General features: G+C 57.2%; 1 protein-coding gene across 2 annotated transcripts in view; it reads right to left on the bottom strand.

Annotated features, from left to right (window-relative positions):
- The window catches only part of TRABD2B (TraB domain containing 2B), a 200,324-nt gene that overhangs the window by 3,786 nt on the left and 178,579 nt on the right, over positions 1 to 17,959 (bottom strand). Inside the window, exons 5-7 of one of the 2 annotated variants that reach the window (XM_046015056.1) lie at positions 8,129 to 8,219; positions 4,784 to 5,053; positions 3,523 to 3,643 (exon numbers count right to left, since the gene is read on the bottom strand). In XM_046015056.1, the coding sequence (XP_045871012.1) occupies positions 3,613 to 3,643; positions 4,784 to 5,053; positions 8,129 to 8,219 (392 nt within the window). In that variant the 3' untranslated portion in view covers positions 3,523 to 3,612. Of the gene's footprint in view, positions 1 to 3,522; positions 3,644 to 4,783; positions 5,054 to 8,128; positions 8,220 to 17,959 lie in introns of those variants that run through there. The other variant, XM_046015047.1, reaches the window with a different exon arrangement.

Raw genomic sequence — 17,959 nt, 5'->3', positions numbered from 1 at the left:
AGAATGTCATATGTCCCCGTCTGCTGTGTGACTTGGGGCAAGTCCTGTCATCTAGGTCAGTTTCCCTAGGTGTGCAATGAAAGAGCAGGAACAGACCCATGCATGTTAAATGTTTTCTAGTAGTAGAAGCCAGAAGGGAGAGCTTAGGCAGAAGCTCGAGGTGTAAAGCCCAGAGAAGGAGGCCTGCTGCTCAAGCCAGTGTCAGCTGTCTGCCCACGGAGGCCCCTCCAGGGGGCTTCCTGGAGGAGGCAGTCAATCTCTGCACCTAGAGGGTCTCCAAGAGCATCTGGGGCTGGGTTCTGGGGGTCTCTGTAGGCGGTGGCTTTCCTCTCAATGCAAAGGGCTACTGACTATGCCCCGGGAGACCTTCTCAGAGGCTTCCAGGGACACAGAGTAGAGAGGGGGCTTGGGGTCCGGGTGACTGGTGGTCCTGCTGCCTGGGGGTACAGCCCTTGATGTGATCTGGCTGGAGGAGACCCCGCTGTCAGTGTGGTCTGGCCTCTGTCTCTTCGAGCCAAGCGGGTCAGAGGCTGGTGGAGATCTGTGGCAACCGGTTTCCCTGCAGTTCGATGTCCTGATGTCCAAGGCCCGAGCCCGCCTCCACGCCTTTGGCTTCACGGCCTTCTCTGCTGGAAATGGCCTCATCCTCCCCGTGGCCCGCTGTCCAATACCTTCGCAGGCACAGGAACACTGACCGGGGCTCCAGGGCTTCTTCAGCCACACCGTGTTGGGGAGCTGTCCCTGCCTGGCCGTGACCTGAAATTTTTCTTGCTCTTGTCCCCACCAATCTGGGGCTGGGTAACCGGCGTGTGCCCAGTGTGCTCCTGCTAAGCGGCAGGAGCAGCACCCACCCAGTGGCTCACTGAAGGCTAAGGGAAGCCAAGCTAAGGGCCCCTGAGCAGCTCCTGCTGGGGCGGGGAGAGCGGCATCTGAGGCCAGCCCGAGAGTCCCACCAGCAGTTCTGGAGACCACGGGTCACTGAGCATCACAGGTGGCCTGGCGCCCGCTTACCACTTCATAGCATCCTGTTGTTTGCTTTCTAACCCTCAAGGCAAGTCTCAGGAAGGGCTGGGCTCTGAAGCCCATTCTGCCTGCATTTGTCTGTGCTGTTGCTCATGGAGATCCTGTTTCCCATTTCTCATGGGGTATCTTCTACCTGCAATCTCACGGCATTCTGGCCTCACACAGGACCATGCAGGACCCTCCCAGGAGAATGTCTGGCTTTGCTGGGAGAAACTGGAGCTGGGGAGCCTGGGGCAGGATGGGCAGGCCAGGTGGAGGTGGGCAGGGCTCTCCCAGGGGCCTAGGAGGCAGAACAGTGTCTTTTCCCCTTCAAGGGGGCCCCAGGCACCTGCTCAAACCTCAGGGAAACTGAGGCCCAGAAGGACAATGATGTGTGTGTGTGTGTGTGTGTCTGGTATGGTGCACTCATAAGCCCTCTGAGTCTGTCCACACTGAGGCCTACCTGTGCCTTGCTTCCAGCCACGCCCAGCACTTAGAAGGAGCTCTCTTTCCTGCACCTACTTCCTAAGACTGTCTTTCCTGATGGCCCTGCACTCTGCCCCCTTGTTTATCCAACCCTCCACCCCCATCGCATGCACACACAGTGCAGCTGTGGACAGGGAGAGCAGCAGAACTGTCCTGACCTTTGGCAACGGTCAAGGCCCGACCTGCACAGAAGGAGAGACTGAGGATTGTCACAAGCCCCATATTGCACACAGCCAGCATGGGAATGAGCCGTGCCCAGCCACCCCGCTCCTGGCCCTCTGATGTGGGGCTCCCTGAGAATTCTGTACCGCCGCTTCACAGCCGTCTGCGGACACACGCCTGGCCCTTCCATGGGTCCTCCTAAATCACCCTGCCAAGGGCTGTTGCTTCTCTAAACCTCCTCTATCCAGGGTGTTTCCGTCTCAGGGAATGAGGGCCAAGGGGAGGGTCCACAAACCCCCCATGAGGCCCCTGGCGGCCGCAGAAGTCCAACACGGACCTGGTGCCCAGGGCCCCCAGGCCTTTAAACCCAAGTGAGGGACTGCAGCCCGTGTGACTGTGCTGAGACGGGGGTGCCTGCGGAGGCTGCGGGATGTGGGGGAGGAGAGAAGGGACACAGCCAGTATGGATGGAGGAGATTCTTGCCAGGTGACTGCGGGAGAGGCATTTGCATGGCCATGGGCAAATGTGACCTTTAGCGTCAGGCAGACCTGGGTGTGAGCTCTGACTTCACAGCCCACTCGCTGTGTGGTCTTGGACACGTTACCTGACTTCGCTGGGCCTCAGTCTCCTTGTTTCACAAACAAAGCTTACTTCCCAGACTCCTGGCAGGACCCGGGGCACGAGTCTGCCGTTGGAGTTCAGCCAATGTCCCCTCATGCCCACCCCTGGCAGAGAGAAAAGCAAGAATGAAGGCAGGAGGAGGGCCGGGCACAGCCTGCTGAGGGGTGGCACGCAGCCTGGCAAGGACAGGGTCTGCAGGAGTGGCAGCCCCAAGCCAGAGGGGAGGCTAGGGCTCTGCGGCTCTGCATCCAGGCTATGCAGGAGGAAGCTGGCCTGGCCATGGCAGGGAGCACCAAAGAATCTCAGGCTGCTGAGAGCAGTGTGCTTGGTCAGGGGGTGGTCATGGGGTGGGGGGGGTGAGGAGCCGGGAAAGGGGATGGATGTGGGGGGGGAGGAAAATAAGAAAACCTGGGATGGAGTCACAGCTCCAAGGAAAATGGCTTTGTTGGAGAGGCTACAGATGGGCCTCAGGTTTCCCCTTGGGAGAGCTTGCCTCTGTTCCCTCTCAGAGGAGCTGAAATTTGGAAACTCTGGGCAGGTGGGGTGAGTCCCCTGGGAGGGACAGAAGGGTGCCCTCACCTAGGCCTCTCAAGGAGCTCAGGGCCTGTTTCCCTGAGAAGCGTCGAGAACTCAGACAGGGTGCCCATCCATGGAAACTTCCCTCTCCAACCCCACCAGATGGAAGAAAGCTATTCAAACACAATTTACCTGTTAGGTTGGAGAAAGGGCTCCCTCTTGCCAAAGAAAAGCTATTTTCTTCTCCTGAAACCAGGCTCTGTGTTTCAGAGCTACGTGTTGTGAAAAGGAAACCGTTTGGAGCCGTTTGCCGAAATTTACCTTTCAGAAGTGGTTAGAGTCGGGGGTCCGCTGCTGGAGCTGACAGCCGGCCCCCATCACCTCATGGGCAGGGTCCACCCTGGGCTGGATCTCTTGATTGCCCCAGCAGGCTGATGAGGGCCCGGAGTCCCCCTCCTGATGGGAGCTATCCGTGGGCCGCCCGTGCCTCCACAGGCCCCGCACTGGCAGGCGGCAGGCCCTGCCCCGCACTGAGGAAGAGGCCCTCTGACAGCTGCCCGCCTGCGCTCCTGGGTCGGAGGCGGCAGCCCATGCGGGGCATGTGAGCCAAATATGTCACAACTAATAGAGCTACAGTGGTGCCTCTGTCCCTGGCGGGGGGGTGGTGGGCGGGCAGGCTGGCCGGGGCGCCGCACATTTCCCAGTAACCCAAGTCAGATGCTCTGAAACCAAAGGCCAAAGGAGCAGTGGGCTCCACTCCTAGTTGCTGGAAGTCTTTGCAGAATAGCACACCTCTCAGACTTTAGAAGAGCGGACTGGACTGTGTCATCCTTTTGTCGTGGACTCAGACACCTGGCTGCAGGAGGACCACGAAGTTGACAGGGCTGGAGTCAGTCCCTGATGGCTTGTGTGACCCTGGACAGACCCCTTGTCCCCCAGCCTGTAAATGCAGAACTAGGTCCATGTTCCCCAAAGCTGTGGAGAAGTCTCCCGAGTGCAACTTCAGCCCGAGGGCAGACACAGCACCCAGCTCCCCAGGCCCATGCGGTGCAGGGTCAGATTAGGAGGGCCGTGGGGGCCTGGACATATGTTTGTTTACAGGTACCCCAGATGACTCTTCCTGGGGTGCAGAGGAAATCCCAGATGATGGTCTTTAGGGCTCAGGGGAGACTCCAAGTCTCCAAGGGCCCACTGCTGGGGCACAAGGGCCAGGGTTGGCTATTGCAGTGGATAGGACTCTGACCTCCACTGACAGTCACTCCCTGGGGCATCCCGGGTGTTCTGGTGACACTGTTCACCACACACAGAGACTCCCACCCCAACGCCGAAGCTAGGGAAACTGTTCTGAGCCTGCAGGCAGAAGTTGGGAGATGGCATCTTGGTTTCAGCAGGAGCTACGGTGACAGACAGGCTGGGAGGGGGGCACGGGGCAGCAGGGGCACGCAGGCAGGGGCCAGACAGGTACTACTAGCACAGTAGGATGATCTCTGCACCTGCCCATGCTCACTGCCATGCACACGAATGCCATCCTCTCCCGATACGGAGCCCACAGCCATCAGGGCAGCGGTCAGCCCCTGTCATCTCTTTCTTGCGGAGTGGGACCCCCTGCTCCCTCCCTGACCCGGTGCTGGCCACTCAGACCTTCCGGGGAAGCTAAAGGCAAAGCAGACTTCTGGCCAATGCACCTTGGGTTTCTGTTCCCTTATCTTTAAAATGGAAAAAAGTGTACTTGCTCTCATTTTGAGACTAAAAATGAAAAATCAGACATGAGCATGCTCTGTAAGCCCTGCCGGATGAACAGTAGGAGGCTTTGTGAACGGGGGTGGGGGTGTGTCAAGCTCTCCCCAGAAGTTTCCACTCAAGTGCCCACCTGGCCCACTTCCTCTGAGCAGCACCCAGGGAGGAGAGGGGCTGCGGCCCTGGGACAGGGTTGTGTGTGTGTGAGGCTGGCAGGAGAGGTGGCCAGCCCCGGACGGCCCGCCCCATCCCCGCTCACCTGTCCTCGAGGCGAACCCACAGGTCATTGAACTGCCGTGGCCTCTGCTGCTTGTTCTGCTTCTTGGGCCACTTCTTCTGCCGCCCAAACTCCTCCAGCTGGCTGAGGCTGTCGGGGAGCAGGAGGTGTGGGGACAGGGCCGGGTCCTCCTCCTCAGGTGGGATGGTGTGGGTTGCCGAGGGCGCTGCGGGGACAGCGGCGGCAGGGGTGGCTGGGGCTGGACTCACCGAGGTCCTCTCGGGTGGGGGCTCAGGGCTCCGGGCGGCGGGGCTAGAAATGGGCAAAAGCACGTGAGGTGCCCATGTGGGACTGTGTCACTCATGCGCAACAGGGGATGGCACCCAGTGGAAAGGCTGTCACCACAGGAGAAGAAGCTGGGTGCCCCTGCTGCACCCAGTGAGAGTATCTGGTGTTGAGAGATAGAGCTCTGACTCCTTTCATTGAGGGACTCCAGGTGCCGACACTCTTCTAGGGATTGGGCAAGAACAGTCCAAACTGGGTTCCTGTCCATTCTGAGCTCACACTTCGAAGTGGAAGATGGACAGTGAGGATGGAAGATGGTGAGAGTCCCCGAGGGGGGCAGGAGAGGGAGCATGGAGGTGGAGGGCGCTTGACATGCAGGGGGGTCTGGCCACTGCCTGGTGATGTTTGAGCCCAGACTCTTGGGAGAGGAGGGCATGAGCCGTGAACAGGTCTCTGGGGGCATATCTGACCTTCGTCAGGGTCTTTCATTCCACAGACTCTGGCTGAAGGTCTTGGGGCAAGTGACTAACCGCGTTGTGCCTCGTTCTCCTGCTCTGCGAAACGGGGATGCCACAGCCCGTGCTTCCTAGGGGCATCATGTGGATTTCATAAGTGAACCCGGGCAAAGCCCTTAGAACAGTGACTGGCTCATAGTTAGCAGCTGAAATGTTTTAGTCATGAACATGAGTCGTTAAGTATTATTAAATACTAACATGGTTGCTTGTGTCGTTCATCCAGCCACCCATCCGTGCATTCGTCATCTACTTCCTGAACACCTTTCTGGGGAGGCAGGACAGTGTTCGGCAAGTTAGAGCTCCAGCTAGAGGTACACAGACGCGGGTTCACATCCCGCTCTGCAGCTTACGGGTTGTGTGGCCAAGGGCGGGAGCCATGGTTGTCGCGGAGCAGCAGGGAGCCGCGAGATGGGAGTCGCGAGATGGCAGTAGTCCTATTCCCACTTACTTCCTAAGCTTGTCGCGCGGATAAATGAGCTGAGGTCCTAACACAGTGCCTGACCCATAACAAGCATTTCTTTAATGCTGGCCTGCCGGCAAAGGGACTTGGCTATAGTGGGCAATGAAACACTGATTAGGCGTGTGGTCGTGGAATTCACATTCCATACAGCACTGCGTACACAGGTCTCTCAGCCCGGGAACACGGTCTGCTCCTCTCCCTTTTATTCTTTCCTCCCTGGGGCCCGAATGGACTTCCTCTGGAGGACATCAGGTCCTGGCAGAAGGCTGGACGTGGTGTGGGGAACTATAAAGGTCCAGTGACACCTGAGGCGGCACACAGCCTGTCCTCCTCCTCCGGTCCCGCATGCACGATGGGGTGAAGGGCTTCTCCCTCCTTGAAGGAGAGAAGGCCATCGGCTCAGGCTTTCCGTCCCCAGCCCCCACGGCATGCCCAGATTCCCAGGGTTCAGGAGATGCTGCAGCTGCTAGGGAGATAATTCAAAACAGGCGGACAAAAAGATGGATCCAGGAAGCACCTGTGGCCGATGATGGCTTTTATTGTTGGGGCCTCCTCAGCATCCCGGCCCCTCACCCCACCCGCAGGATTTCAGCGTGTGCTGGAGGCTCAGCCCGAGAGCTCTCCGAGCAGGGCCAGGCAGGGGGGTGGGAGAGGCGGGGGCCTTCCTCTAATGCCTGGACTCTGAGATGAATAGGAGCAGAGGCAGCCTCCCTGGCCTGTCTGCCCACCCTCCTGACCTGGACAGACACAATGAGCCTCAGATGAAGTCCTTGGGGCTGTGAAGGGGAGTGTGTGGAATGCCTTGTCCCCAAGGCTGCCTTGGGTCCCTCGCTCCTCGAGCACACCCCTGCGCTGGCCCAGGGCAGATTGCTTTGTGCTGCACTCAAACGTTCAGGAAGAACAGTGTCATTTGCTTGACTCAGATGATCAGAAGAGGAAGGAGTCCAAAACGAGGGAGTTTTTAAGGTCCTCTAGAAGTGCCGTGGAGACAGGGGTGAACATTGGCCCAGAGCTAGGAGACCAGAGGCTCAAAGCTCTGGGGTGCTAGGGGTCCAAGCCTCATTTCTGCAGAGCAAGGAGCAAAGCCTCAGTCATTCCTGAGCACCCCTGCCCCGAAGCCCACCTCCAGTCCCCAGAGAGGGGACAGGGAGTGGTTAGGAGTTTAGGGAGGGTCTAGAGCCAGACTGCCATTACCAAGAGCTGTGTATCCCTCTGCAAGTGACTTCACCTCTCTGGGCCTCCAGTTCCTCACTTTTAGGGTGAGGATACTCTAGTTCCTAACTCCTTGAGCTTTTGAGAGGATTTAATGAGCTAGAAATGCTGAGGGCCTGGTGTACAGTGAACCATCAATAAATATTCGCTATGACTGTTCAAGCTTCTTTCTGACACTGGCTCCTGTTACGTCAGAGATGGGCTGAAACTGCACTGTAGTCGCCTTTGTTGTCTAGTGAAGAAGGTTCCGGCAATATGGTTGGGGTACAGGCTGTAGGGAACCCCCAAGTTTGAGGATGCTGTCATTGCCTCCCCAGAGCTGCCCAGTGTGGGCTGACACCCTGTCATGCCTGCCCTGGCACTGTGGACCACAAGTGGGCCCAGGGGACCCCCAACCTAAGGTAGGGACAGGAACCCCTCAGATGCCCAGTGATGGCTATTTGAGTGGAGGAGGTATGTCCTGATGGGAAAGTCACAGGTAGGGGGGGCACAGCCAAGAGGTGCGGTCAGAGGACAGTGAGGAATAGGTGTGGGTGGGGCTGGGCATCCCCTGGTTCTCGAGGCAGCACCCCAGGTGTCCTGCAGAGTCCTTCCCCCAACCAGGCTCTAAATCTTGAGCATCTCTCAGAATCTAACCCTCCTCCCATTCCCACTGCCCTGTCCCCCAACCTCACCTCCCAGGCTGCCAAGATTGCACGGCAGCTTCCTTCCCAGTCCTCTCACCTCCAGCCCGGCCCCTGCACTCTTGGCTGCCCGGTCACAGCTGGTCCCTACGAGGCTTCTTCACAACTTGCCCTGCAAGCTGAGCAGGAGGACAGGGTGCAGCCCAGCCATGCCCCACAGGCTCCGGGGGGCTTCGTGGTGGCAGCAGCAGGCCTGCCAGGCCCGTACCCCCCAGATGTCCGAGTTTCTCACCTGTGGATGGTCTGCCCTGCCGGTGTGTGCTCCACCTCCAGCCCTGCCTGCCGAAGGACGTCGATGACTGTGTTGTTTCCCAGGAAATGACCTAGAACACAAGAGACAGAGTGGACTCAGCCACATGCCAAGTCACCAGCGACTGGGGACTCCTCAGGCCAGGGACCACCTATAGGGATGGTACAGTGTGTCTGGATGTTGTCCCGGTGCCACCTTGGCATGGGTCCAAATTCTGGCTCTGCAGCTCACCCGTCATATGTCCTCAGGCTGCAGTTTCTGTGGGCTCCCCTCTGTAAAGGGAATGATGGTAGCATTCCCTGCTGGGCTAGTGGGAGGACTGCGGGAACAGTAATTGGCGTTGTGGCAAAGGTCACAAGTGTTTTAAGTGGTCTCGCTGTGCCTTGTACCCTGAGGCTGACCCCAGACCCAGATGGTAATGACCTGCAACACAGTCTCCGTGCACAGGACCCAGGTGCCAGCTGTGGCCACCACACAGTTTTATACCAGAAAAGTAAAGTGAATTCAACCCATGTAAGACAAGCAGCAGAAGTGAGCAGCCGAAAGGGGTCATGCAAGGCCCAGCTTGGAGAAAACCTCCTCCAAGAAGCCCTCCAGCCCTCAACAGGTCTGTGGCTCATCTTGGTGAGTTCCACCAGCAGTTTGAGGGTCCATTCCTTAGCATGGGAGTGGGTTCTGAGTTTCATGTCTGTCTCCCCACCAGGCTCCACAGGGCATAGACCTTCATGGATTCATTTGTTCACCTTCTATCCAGCCTCTGCGGACCACACATTACAATCCAGGCCATGAGTGGCCCCAGAAAACTCACCGAGTGTCAGCTTCTGGGGAAGGAGAGAGCAACACAGGGTTGCAATGGCTCCAGGTCCAGCGGACAGCGGCGGGGACACAGAAGGGGTCTAAAGCTGGAGCCGAACACTGCCAAGGTGGCTCCTGCTGGGGGGGTTGCTGGTATCCTCACCCCAATCCATTAAGCATTCTTCAACAAATGTTTACAGTGCGCTTGCTCTGAGGCCAGCCCTGTGCTGGTGGCTCAGAATGCAGAGAGCCACAGCCCCAGATGAGCCCAGAAAACGCTCTCCTTCAGCAGGACATGGGCATGAAGTCTGGGAACAGACAAGGCTCTCCCAGGCTCCGTTGAGGAAGGGTCCTCAGAAGGCTAAGTGATGGGAGTCAGCATCTTGGCCAGCCCCTCGTCCTCCCTGGGCCTCGGTCTCCCCACCTGTTAGATGTGGACAGAATGGCAGTGGCCCCTTGTCGCTTCCTAGCCCATGTGCCTGCCCTGCGGCCCCACTCCCATGGGCAACACGTTCCCCTCAGCTCCCCATTCAGCCCAGAACCTGGGGGGAAATCCCTGTGCCATTAGTCTAATCGCCTGTGACAGGTGGTGACAGGTGGGAAGCCGGAAGGTCAGCATGCTGACAGCCCCGGGGAGGTCTGAAGAGAGCAGACAGTGGACAAGCTGGGCGGGATCGGAGAGACTCCGGCACAGAGCGGGTGAGGCCGGGGACTGCAGAGCAGTGGACGGAGGATGGAGCCTACCCTCTCTGCCGCCCCCCTGCACACCTCTGGGCCGGCTTCTGCTCTCTTGCGCTGGCCCACCCCTGTCCCTGAAGTCCACCTTGGGATCACTATGAGAGACCACTGGTCTGGGAATGAGAGACCTGGCGTCTAGTCCAGGACCCGCCTCACCCACTCTGAGACCTCAGGCAAATCCATTATGCTCAAATGTTCTTAATGTCTCTGTACGAGGAAGGGATCCATGGGCTCCCCTGGCTCTCAAACTCTCTGGGAAAAGCTTCTGTTTGACCCCGGAGAACCCGACAAAAATGTATTCTCCCTCCCTCCCTTTCTTGACTGATTCAGTTCATTAATCGGACACGCACTGAGAGAGTGGATCTCTAGTGCTAGCCCGTGGTGAAGAGACAGGGGCCTGTTCCAGGCTCTTGGTCTCAGAATCAAGGTCTTTTGATCGGGGCTAAGTACTATGCTGAGGGAAGCACAACCTCAAGTCAGGGAAGACTTCCTGGAGGAGGCAGTGATTGCTAAAGGGTGGGATAAGAATTAGCCAGGTGAGGACAAGAGTTGGGCATGGGGTGGGACGGTGTTCCAGACAGGGGAAACAGCGTGTGGAAGGCTAGGGGATAACTGAGGCTCCTTCGAGAAGCTGAGTGCAGAAGACATGCAGACAACACAGGCATGAACAGGCCCTCCCAGGACCCTGGGCTTCACCCAGTCCTGTTAAGGACGGAGACCCAATCTCCTGCCATGGCTATGAGTCTCCTGAGTCAAGTGGCTTCCTTGCCCCCAGCCCGGTTTTCCCGAGTGTCAAATGGGCACACATCCCTTCGGTGGCTGGTGATGTCCTGATGAGGCAGGAGGAGTGACCATTCTTCTGAGAAACCCAGCGTGCACTCTTGAGTGATGAGCTAAGCTAGTCCATGGGGGGACCACAGAGTCGTGCCCACTCTTGCTTGCCCCCCGAGTGTGACGGAGCTGGAAGTGAGCCTGGGCATGGTGGCCTTTGGCAAACGGGTTGCAGGAGCTCCCTGCCAGCGGTTCTTGGAATTTACTCCTGGCAGCAAAGGCCATTCCTTCCATGCCTCCATGGAGACCCTTTAAAGGCGAGGGCCTCCAGGCCCAGCAGTGGTCCGCCCAGAGGATTTCAAGAGCAACCAGGGAGAGCAGGCCGCCTCCAGCTGCATAGGAGCCGCGGTGAATATTTACCAAGCTGTGCGACCCGCTCTGAGAGGAACATTCCTGATGCTGGGGGAGGTGGTGCTCAGAATGGCCCAAGCCGTACAGAGCTCCAGCTGGATCCCGAGCGCTGCCTGACAGCGTTTCAGGGTCCAGTCAGTGCCCCATCCATTTCCTCAGCCTCAGCAGCTCCAGATCCTGAACAGAAGACTCCAGATACTTTGAGAAACTAGTTGGACGCTGTCAGCAATGATTTTTGCAAATCCCATCTTTACTTCTCTAAGCCACACCCACCTTCATTTTCTTCTCGCAAGGCAGAGAGACCAGAGTCTCCCATTGCCTGTTGCCTGCCCCCTACAAGAGGCAGCTCCTGCACAGCTCCAGGGGGCGCCCTCCCTGTGAACCCCTGCCCCAGGATAACACACACCAGCCACCCATTCCTGAGCCTGTGCTCCCAGTGAGGCCTCAGCCCTTCCCTCTCTGGGCTTGGCTTCATGGGACCCCACGACATGGTGCTGTCCTGCTTCTCTTTGTAGTCCTCTCACTGCCTCACATCCCCCTTCTCCTGCCCAGTAAATGTGGGGGCCCCAGGAATCCTGTCCATAGCCTTCTGCTCCCCCACAATCTGTGGACAAATCATCCACATGATGGTCTCAATCTCCATGCAGTGTGGACCACTCTGGAACTACTGTCCTCGCCCAGATCTGTCTGTCCGGCAGCCTACCGGACATCTGTACCTGACAGCCTCCAGAGCCTACAAAACCCAGGTCACCTTCCCCTCCTGGGATGTGTCTCAACTGAGCTCTGTTATCCAAGTCAGATGGGCTCTGGCTTGACTTTTCCTCGCCCCCCTCATCCAATGAGTGACCAGAGGCCCTCTGATTTCTCCCTCCTATCCATGCTTGACCAGATCAGGTCCCCATCAGCTTCTGCCTGAGTCACTGCAGACATGGCCTTCCTTGCTCTCTCTCTGCAGCTGGAATGATCTTCCCACCCACCTCACCCCCAGAGATGCCCCTGTCAGAATGCATTCTCAAAAAGCCATTTGAGAGGCGACTGAGTTTTTCGAGGGCAGGAGCTACGTCTGATTCATCCTTGGCCTCAGGGCTAAGCCCAAATCTGGCATACAGCGGTGGCTTCATGAATGTTGAATGAATGAATGACAAAACCCATTACTCCATATCCTTGCCCTGATCTCATCCTATCCCCAGGGGACCCGAGCTCACAGATCCCCTTCCCTTGTAGCCCCTGCCCCGCCTCTTGGTGATGCTCAGTAGATTCCACCAATCCCAGGAGCTCGCACCAGCCCGAGTCAGGGCTCAGTGCATGCTGTCCCTGGAGGCTGGCAGACAGGGCCTAGGCTTGCCTCCAAGGTCACAAATTCCGAAAACATCACCACGCCCATCCTGAAACCTGCAGGGAAGGTGTGGAAAGTTTCCAAAGGGGCCCCAGTGTTGGGGCTTAGCCTGCTGGCTTGCCCAGGCTCCTGGGGTCTCCTGGCCACTGCTCGGCTGCTCCTTCCAGCACTGACAGCTGTTTCCTGGCCAGCTCTCTGCAGGAAGGCCGGTTTGATTTCATCTGCTGAGGCTACTTGGATGAGGAGAGGAGGGAAGGGAGGCAGGACCGTGAGGGGTGGGGCACGCAGAGCGACAGAGACAGAGACTAGTGGATAGGAGACAACAGAGGGGCTGAAAGAGAAAAGAGACACTCCCAGGAGTGTCTCCCGGAAGAGGGAGAGAGCTCCAGGACACAAGGAAACAGAGAGCAGACAGACAGATGAGAGGGGGCGAGAGGGACTGGAAGACAGGCTGTAAGAGACTTAGAGGCAGTGGGAGGGAGAGAGAGAAAAGGAGAGACACTGAAATGGAAAGCAAGAGATAGAAAAAGACAAAAATGGGACAGAGATATAAAGAGACAGAGATAGAGAGGAAAGGAGAGAAGAGAAAAAGAACCCAGAGATGAAAACACAGGACACGGTGGTGGAGAGACTCATCTATTAAGGATATCATGGAAAGCTTCCTGGAGGAGGTACCCCTGTAGCCAGGAGGAGACATACATGGTTGTGGGGCAGAAGGATTATAGGTCTTACAAATGGTGGGGCTCATTGGGTGATTGTCTCCTGGACCCCACAAGTTAGAGCACCACTTAGAGGACATTCATATAGAAACAGGGAAGACGTCCTGCTCCCAGTGGGCACAGCCCCATCATGTTTTAGTGCCGAGAAAAGACTACCCTTCTTCCAGGTATACGCAGGCCTGTGCCAGGGCACCAGGCTCAGCAAATGGAGCGTAGGCTGGATCTAGCCTCTACCCCTCAGCTGGCTCCAGCCTGGTAGCCTCCCGACACGGAAATGCAGGGTAGAGAAGAGGAAAGAAACCTGTTGTGGGGTTAGGACAGAAAACCTGGCTCTGTAGCTAACAGGCTATGTGACCTCAGACAGTTTCCTTCCCCTCTCTGTGCCTCCGTTACCCTCCATGGTCTCCTGGGTCTTCCTAGCTCTAGGAGTCCATCACTGGATAACCTAAGCACAAACTCCTACTCGGTGAGTCTCCTGGGTGCTTCTCAAATGTCATTTCATTTCAGCCCTGTGGCAATCTTTTCAGGCACCCCACTGCTTACAGACGTGGAAACTAGAGCTCAGAGAGAGGAAAGGACTTGCCCTAGATCACACAACTGGTAAAAGGCCAAGTTCTGACTTCTATCCAGCCATGTCCTAGTTCTCTGCACGTGCTAGTACATTTGCTCTGAGGTCTTAGCGTTTGCGAGGGATTCCGAGTTCACATTTGGGGGGCCGGGAACTGTCAGCAATGTGTGTCCTTTCAGGGTTCACCAGATCGGAGAGAAAAGTGTGTGAGTGCTCAGCAAGAAGAACGGGCCAATTAACAGGGTAATTTCAAGATAGTGTTGGGAGGGCCGTGCAGAGGGGGAGTACCAGATGTTCCCACAATGGCTCCAAAGTAACACAGGCTCCCCTCGGCCAGCACACATGTTTTCTCTCCAGTGAGCATGCTGGGTTTCCAGTTTTCTCCTCCTGGAAGAGGGATCCCAAGCTCATATTTATGTTCTGTCTGAAATTAATGCAAGGGAAACTTTCAAATGCTAATCCAGCTGCCAGGATACGCCAGCCGGATGCCAAGTGACGGAGGTGTTTGTTTTCCCGAGGAAGTGTGACAGAAGGGCTGGATGGAGGGACCTGGGGATGGACGGACAACTGGGGGTGTCATGGGGCTTCTGATCTTCCAAGGAAGGTCTGCCTGGGAAACTGGCAGAACTGGGTTTCCTTTCTCCTGCTGGGCCAGCCAGGGCAGGGCGGGGGCGTTTTTAGCTCAGGAAGGACTGAGATGATGTGTCCCCTGCACCCAGTCTTGTCCCAGAGCTGAGACACATGGTCCCCACCCCAGAGGAGATCGCAGTCAGGGATGGGGCTCGGGGGACAGGCATGCACAGCCTGTGGCAGGGAGAGCCCTGCAGTGAGGGAGCCCTGCCAGGGGCTATGGGGCTGAAGGAAGGGCCTTCACAACGGAGGACTTAGAACTTGCATGGGCACAAAGGGAAGAAGAGCATGGCTATGCAGCCCACCACCCAGGGTTCCAGGTTGTTGGAATGTGAAGTGAAAGGGGAGGTGGTTCACGGTGAGGGTCGGGAAAGTGGGGCAAGCTATGGGATTCTGGATCATGGCAGGACAAGACTAAGGGGCCATGTTTCAGCGGGGCCCAAAAAACACTCTCTCTGACAACTGTCTAGCTCTGTGAGGGAGTGAGGGCCCCCTCCCTGGAGGTGTGTAAGTAGAGAGTCACTGAGTGCTTGTCAGGCCTGCTCAGAGGGGGTTCAGACACCCTCCGGGGAGCTGGGCATATCCAGGTGGAACCCGATTCTGCCCCTTTTATCATCTGCTCTTCTCTGGAAGCTGCCAGAACCCAGGACATCAGAAACAAAGAACCCTGAGCCTTCAGCCGGTCAGCTTAGCCCTGCTGTTAAATAATGGGAGGATGGATACAAATTCCAAGAAAAACAACCCCACCTCCCATCTCTCCAGAACTCAGGCAGAGCTGGACCCTTTTTTCATAGTGTCACTTGACCTCATTGCCATGTTTCTGAGGCCAGCAGAACTTGCCCAGCGTCACACAGAGAGAAGGCGGCAGACCTGGGGTTGGCCTGAGCCCGTTCATGGCTTGGAGTGCGTCTGTTTAAAGGGCACTTCTGGGGGCAGCTGCTGAGGCGGGGGCTCCCTGGGCACAGCGTAGCCTCCCTCTGGAGCTGCTTCTGGGCCTCTGACACCTGTCTGACAATCGCCCGATTTGGGGTCCCATTCATGACCTCCCCCAGTTGTGTCTGTCCTGTAGAAGCATGCCCCCCAACCCCCACCAGGCCCATCCCTCCACACCAATCCTCTTGGTTCTTCTAAAATCTCCAGGATTTGAGCTTTTTCATTCTCTTTGGAGCAGATCGTCTTTCAATTAATCCTGTTTAGAGGTGAGGAAGTCTCCTCCATGCATCCCACCCTATCTGTGAGGGCGTAAGTGCTGGAGGTTTTTACCCTGAGAGCCTGGAGCCACAAGCCCTTCCAGGGACCTCCTACATGTCAGGCACGTACCAGGCCCTGGGGGTCCTGAGATGGGTCAGACAGGGTGGTCTTTCCTCCTGGGGTCTGACACCACTCTAGACCCAAGCAAACACTGTGCAGAGCAGTTCGAGGTCACGGTGAGGCCCTGGGGGAGAGCCCCAGAGACAGAGCCTGTGAGGGGTTCTGTGGCTGCAGGGGGTGGTGCCCAGTCTGGGATTCACTGTGGCCAAGGTAGCAGCCGGGACCCAGGAGAGCTCCCTGCTGGCCAACCTGCTCCTGAGCCTCACCGTTGATTGGAACTGAGCCGGCTCTGGGGGTCTCTGCGTAGTGTCCTTCTGGGTCCTTGGAGGATGGAGATGGCTGCCTCCTCTGCCCCTCTGCTCCTCCTTCTCCCTGAATGGCCCCGCTCTCTCCTGGGTCAGGGGAGTCCTGTCCTTGGGAGACTATGGGCTCTGAGGGGCAGGACTCAGAAGCATTAATAACACCGAGGGCTCCCATTTATCCAGAGACGGCACTGCCCCAGGCACCGAGCAGTCCAAGGACCAGCCCCCTGACTCTCAGGCTTATTTTCAGGAAGAGAAATCTGATGTCAGGAAGTGAAGCACCTGGTCTGCCGGGGCCACTTCCTCTAAGGAGAAGAGCTAGGTTTCTAGGTCAGGCAGTCTGGCTCCAAAGCCCGTGCTCTTAACGAGGCCACTTTCTTCTCCTGCCTTCCCTATGTGGCCCCGCAAGAGTGCCGAGCCCATGGCCGATGTTGCATGCATCCCGGCTCCCTGACAGATCCAGCCTGGGGCATGCGTCCTCCATTCCTTCCTCTCCCCCATCCCAGAGGGCAGGGGTGGCTCCCGTGAGGGACGAGCTAGCAGATGGATGTTCCTCTGGCTGGCTGGCTGCTCTGGGCTGAAACAGGAAGGGCGACTCTGGCCAAGGATCACAGCCCGGAGCAGGCGTGCCAGCTGCCAGATGTGAGCGTGGTGGGGAGCAGCGCCCTTTGAAGAGCCGTTGGAAATTCTGAAACACTTCCGGATGCTGTGGCCTCATGTTCCAGCGTGGGGAGTGTGGCAGGCCATGGGCGTGCCCCTGCGTGAGGAGAAAACAGCTGGGTGTGTGCTGCCTGTTTGCAGCGTCCCTCATTTCCAAGGTGAAGGAGGGCCCTCCAGGGGACATGGCTGTTCTGTGCTCAGCCATGAGCTCTGTTCCTGAGGCTGCGAGTGGAGAACCCCGGCGGGAGGGAGGCGGCTGTGGATATTGTCCTGAGGACTGTGGGGACGATGCAGCTGGATCAGCATCAGGAAAATTTTAACTGGTTCTTACCTCCTCGGGGAAGCCTTCTCCGTCTTACCTTCCCTCCTAGACTGGGAAATGACAAAAGAGCTCGGCATAAGCCAGGCTGTAATTAGGAAATCCTACAGGGCTTTGGGAGCCTAGAGAGGAGTTGGTGGAAAGGCCAGGCAGGAGAGGAGAGGTGCACAGTCCTCAGAACAGACAGCCAAGCAGCAGCTGGATCTTTTCTGGGCAGGGCAGGGACTGGCCATCAATAGGAGGCCTATCAGCGTGACCATCAATTCCCTCCAGGTCTGTGTCTCTCACTTTCCATCTGTACCTCGATTTACCTGCCTGCCCAATGGAATAATAAATACCATCCTGTCTCCCTCGAAGGGAAATGGAGGACATAAAGGTCCTATGAATGTCCTCCAAGCAGGATGGTGCCCCTTGTATGACGGAGCTGCGGCCGCCGTTATTTACAAAAAAGATATTACTGGTGTTCCGGGGACACTGGGCTTCCAGCCCTGCTCTCGAGCTGGGGCCTGCACCACCACTTGGCTTCTGTGTTCCAGCCCCCCAGCGTGCTGCTGAGTGTGGGCTTGTGGCGCTTGGGTTGGGGAGAGAGAGAGGCTGGCGGGGGCTGGGTGGGTGGGCAGCCGCAGTACCAAAGTCTCTGCTGCTCACACCGCCTGCCTGAGCACGCTTTCTGCCGAGGGGACTTCCGCTGCTTGTGGGGGCAGGTGGCCGCAGCCCTCAGGGAGGGCTCTCTATGGGCTGGAAGCTCTTAGCTGCAAAACCCTCCCACGAATCCAAGAGTGACTGAGGCAAACTCTACCAGAACGTGAGAAGGCTGGGTGGGATGAGAGGATGTGTGGTGTCGAAGGGCTTTGGAAGGCCAGCAGGTAGAACCATATTCAGATTATAGCCCTTCAGGGTTCTGGAATGTACAGTAAGCACTGGCTCCAGAGTTTGAAATGAGCGGGCTCTAGTGGTTATCTGGTCCACCTCTGGGTCTGGTTTGTATCTCCAACCCAGCTCTGCCAGCTCCTATGTTACTCAATCCATTACAGGTTCCGGGATTAGCTGATAAATTAACAGATCTCAAGAAGGCCCGGTTCCCTGGCGCTAGGGACAACATTGTGATCTTCTTTTATTGCTTGGGACTGAGGCCTCCCTATCCCTATCACACAGGAGGTACCGTGTGACTAAAGGGAATGAACTTGATTCTGGGTGATTTGGTCTGTTTAACTTCCTGTCCATGCCACACCTTATGGCCAGTCCCACTTGTA

This window comes from Meles meles, chromosome 1 (genome assembly GCF_922984935.1).
Source record: "Meles meles chromosome 1, mMelMel3.1 paternal haplotype, whole genome shotgun sequence".
In the NCBI taxonomy this organism is placed as follows: domain Eukaryota; kingdom Metazoa; phylum Chordata; class Mammalia; order Carnivora; family Mustelidae; genus Meles; species Meles meles.
The sequence above is the reverse complement of the archived record's forward strand: the minus strand, read 5'-3'. Positions and strand labels throughout refer to the sequence as shown.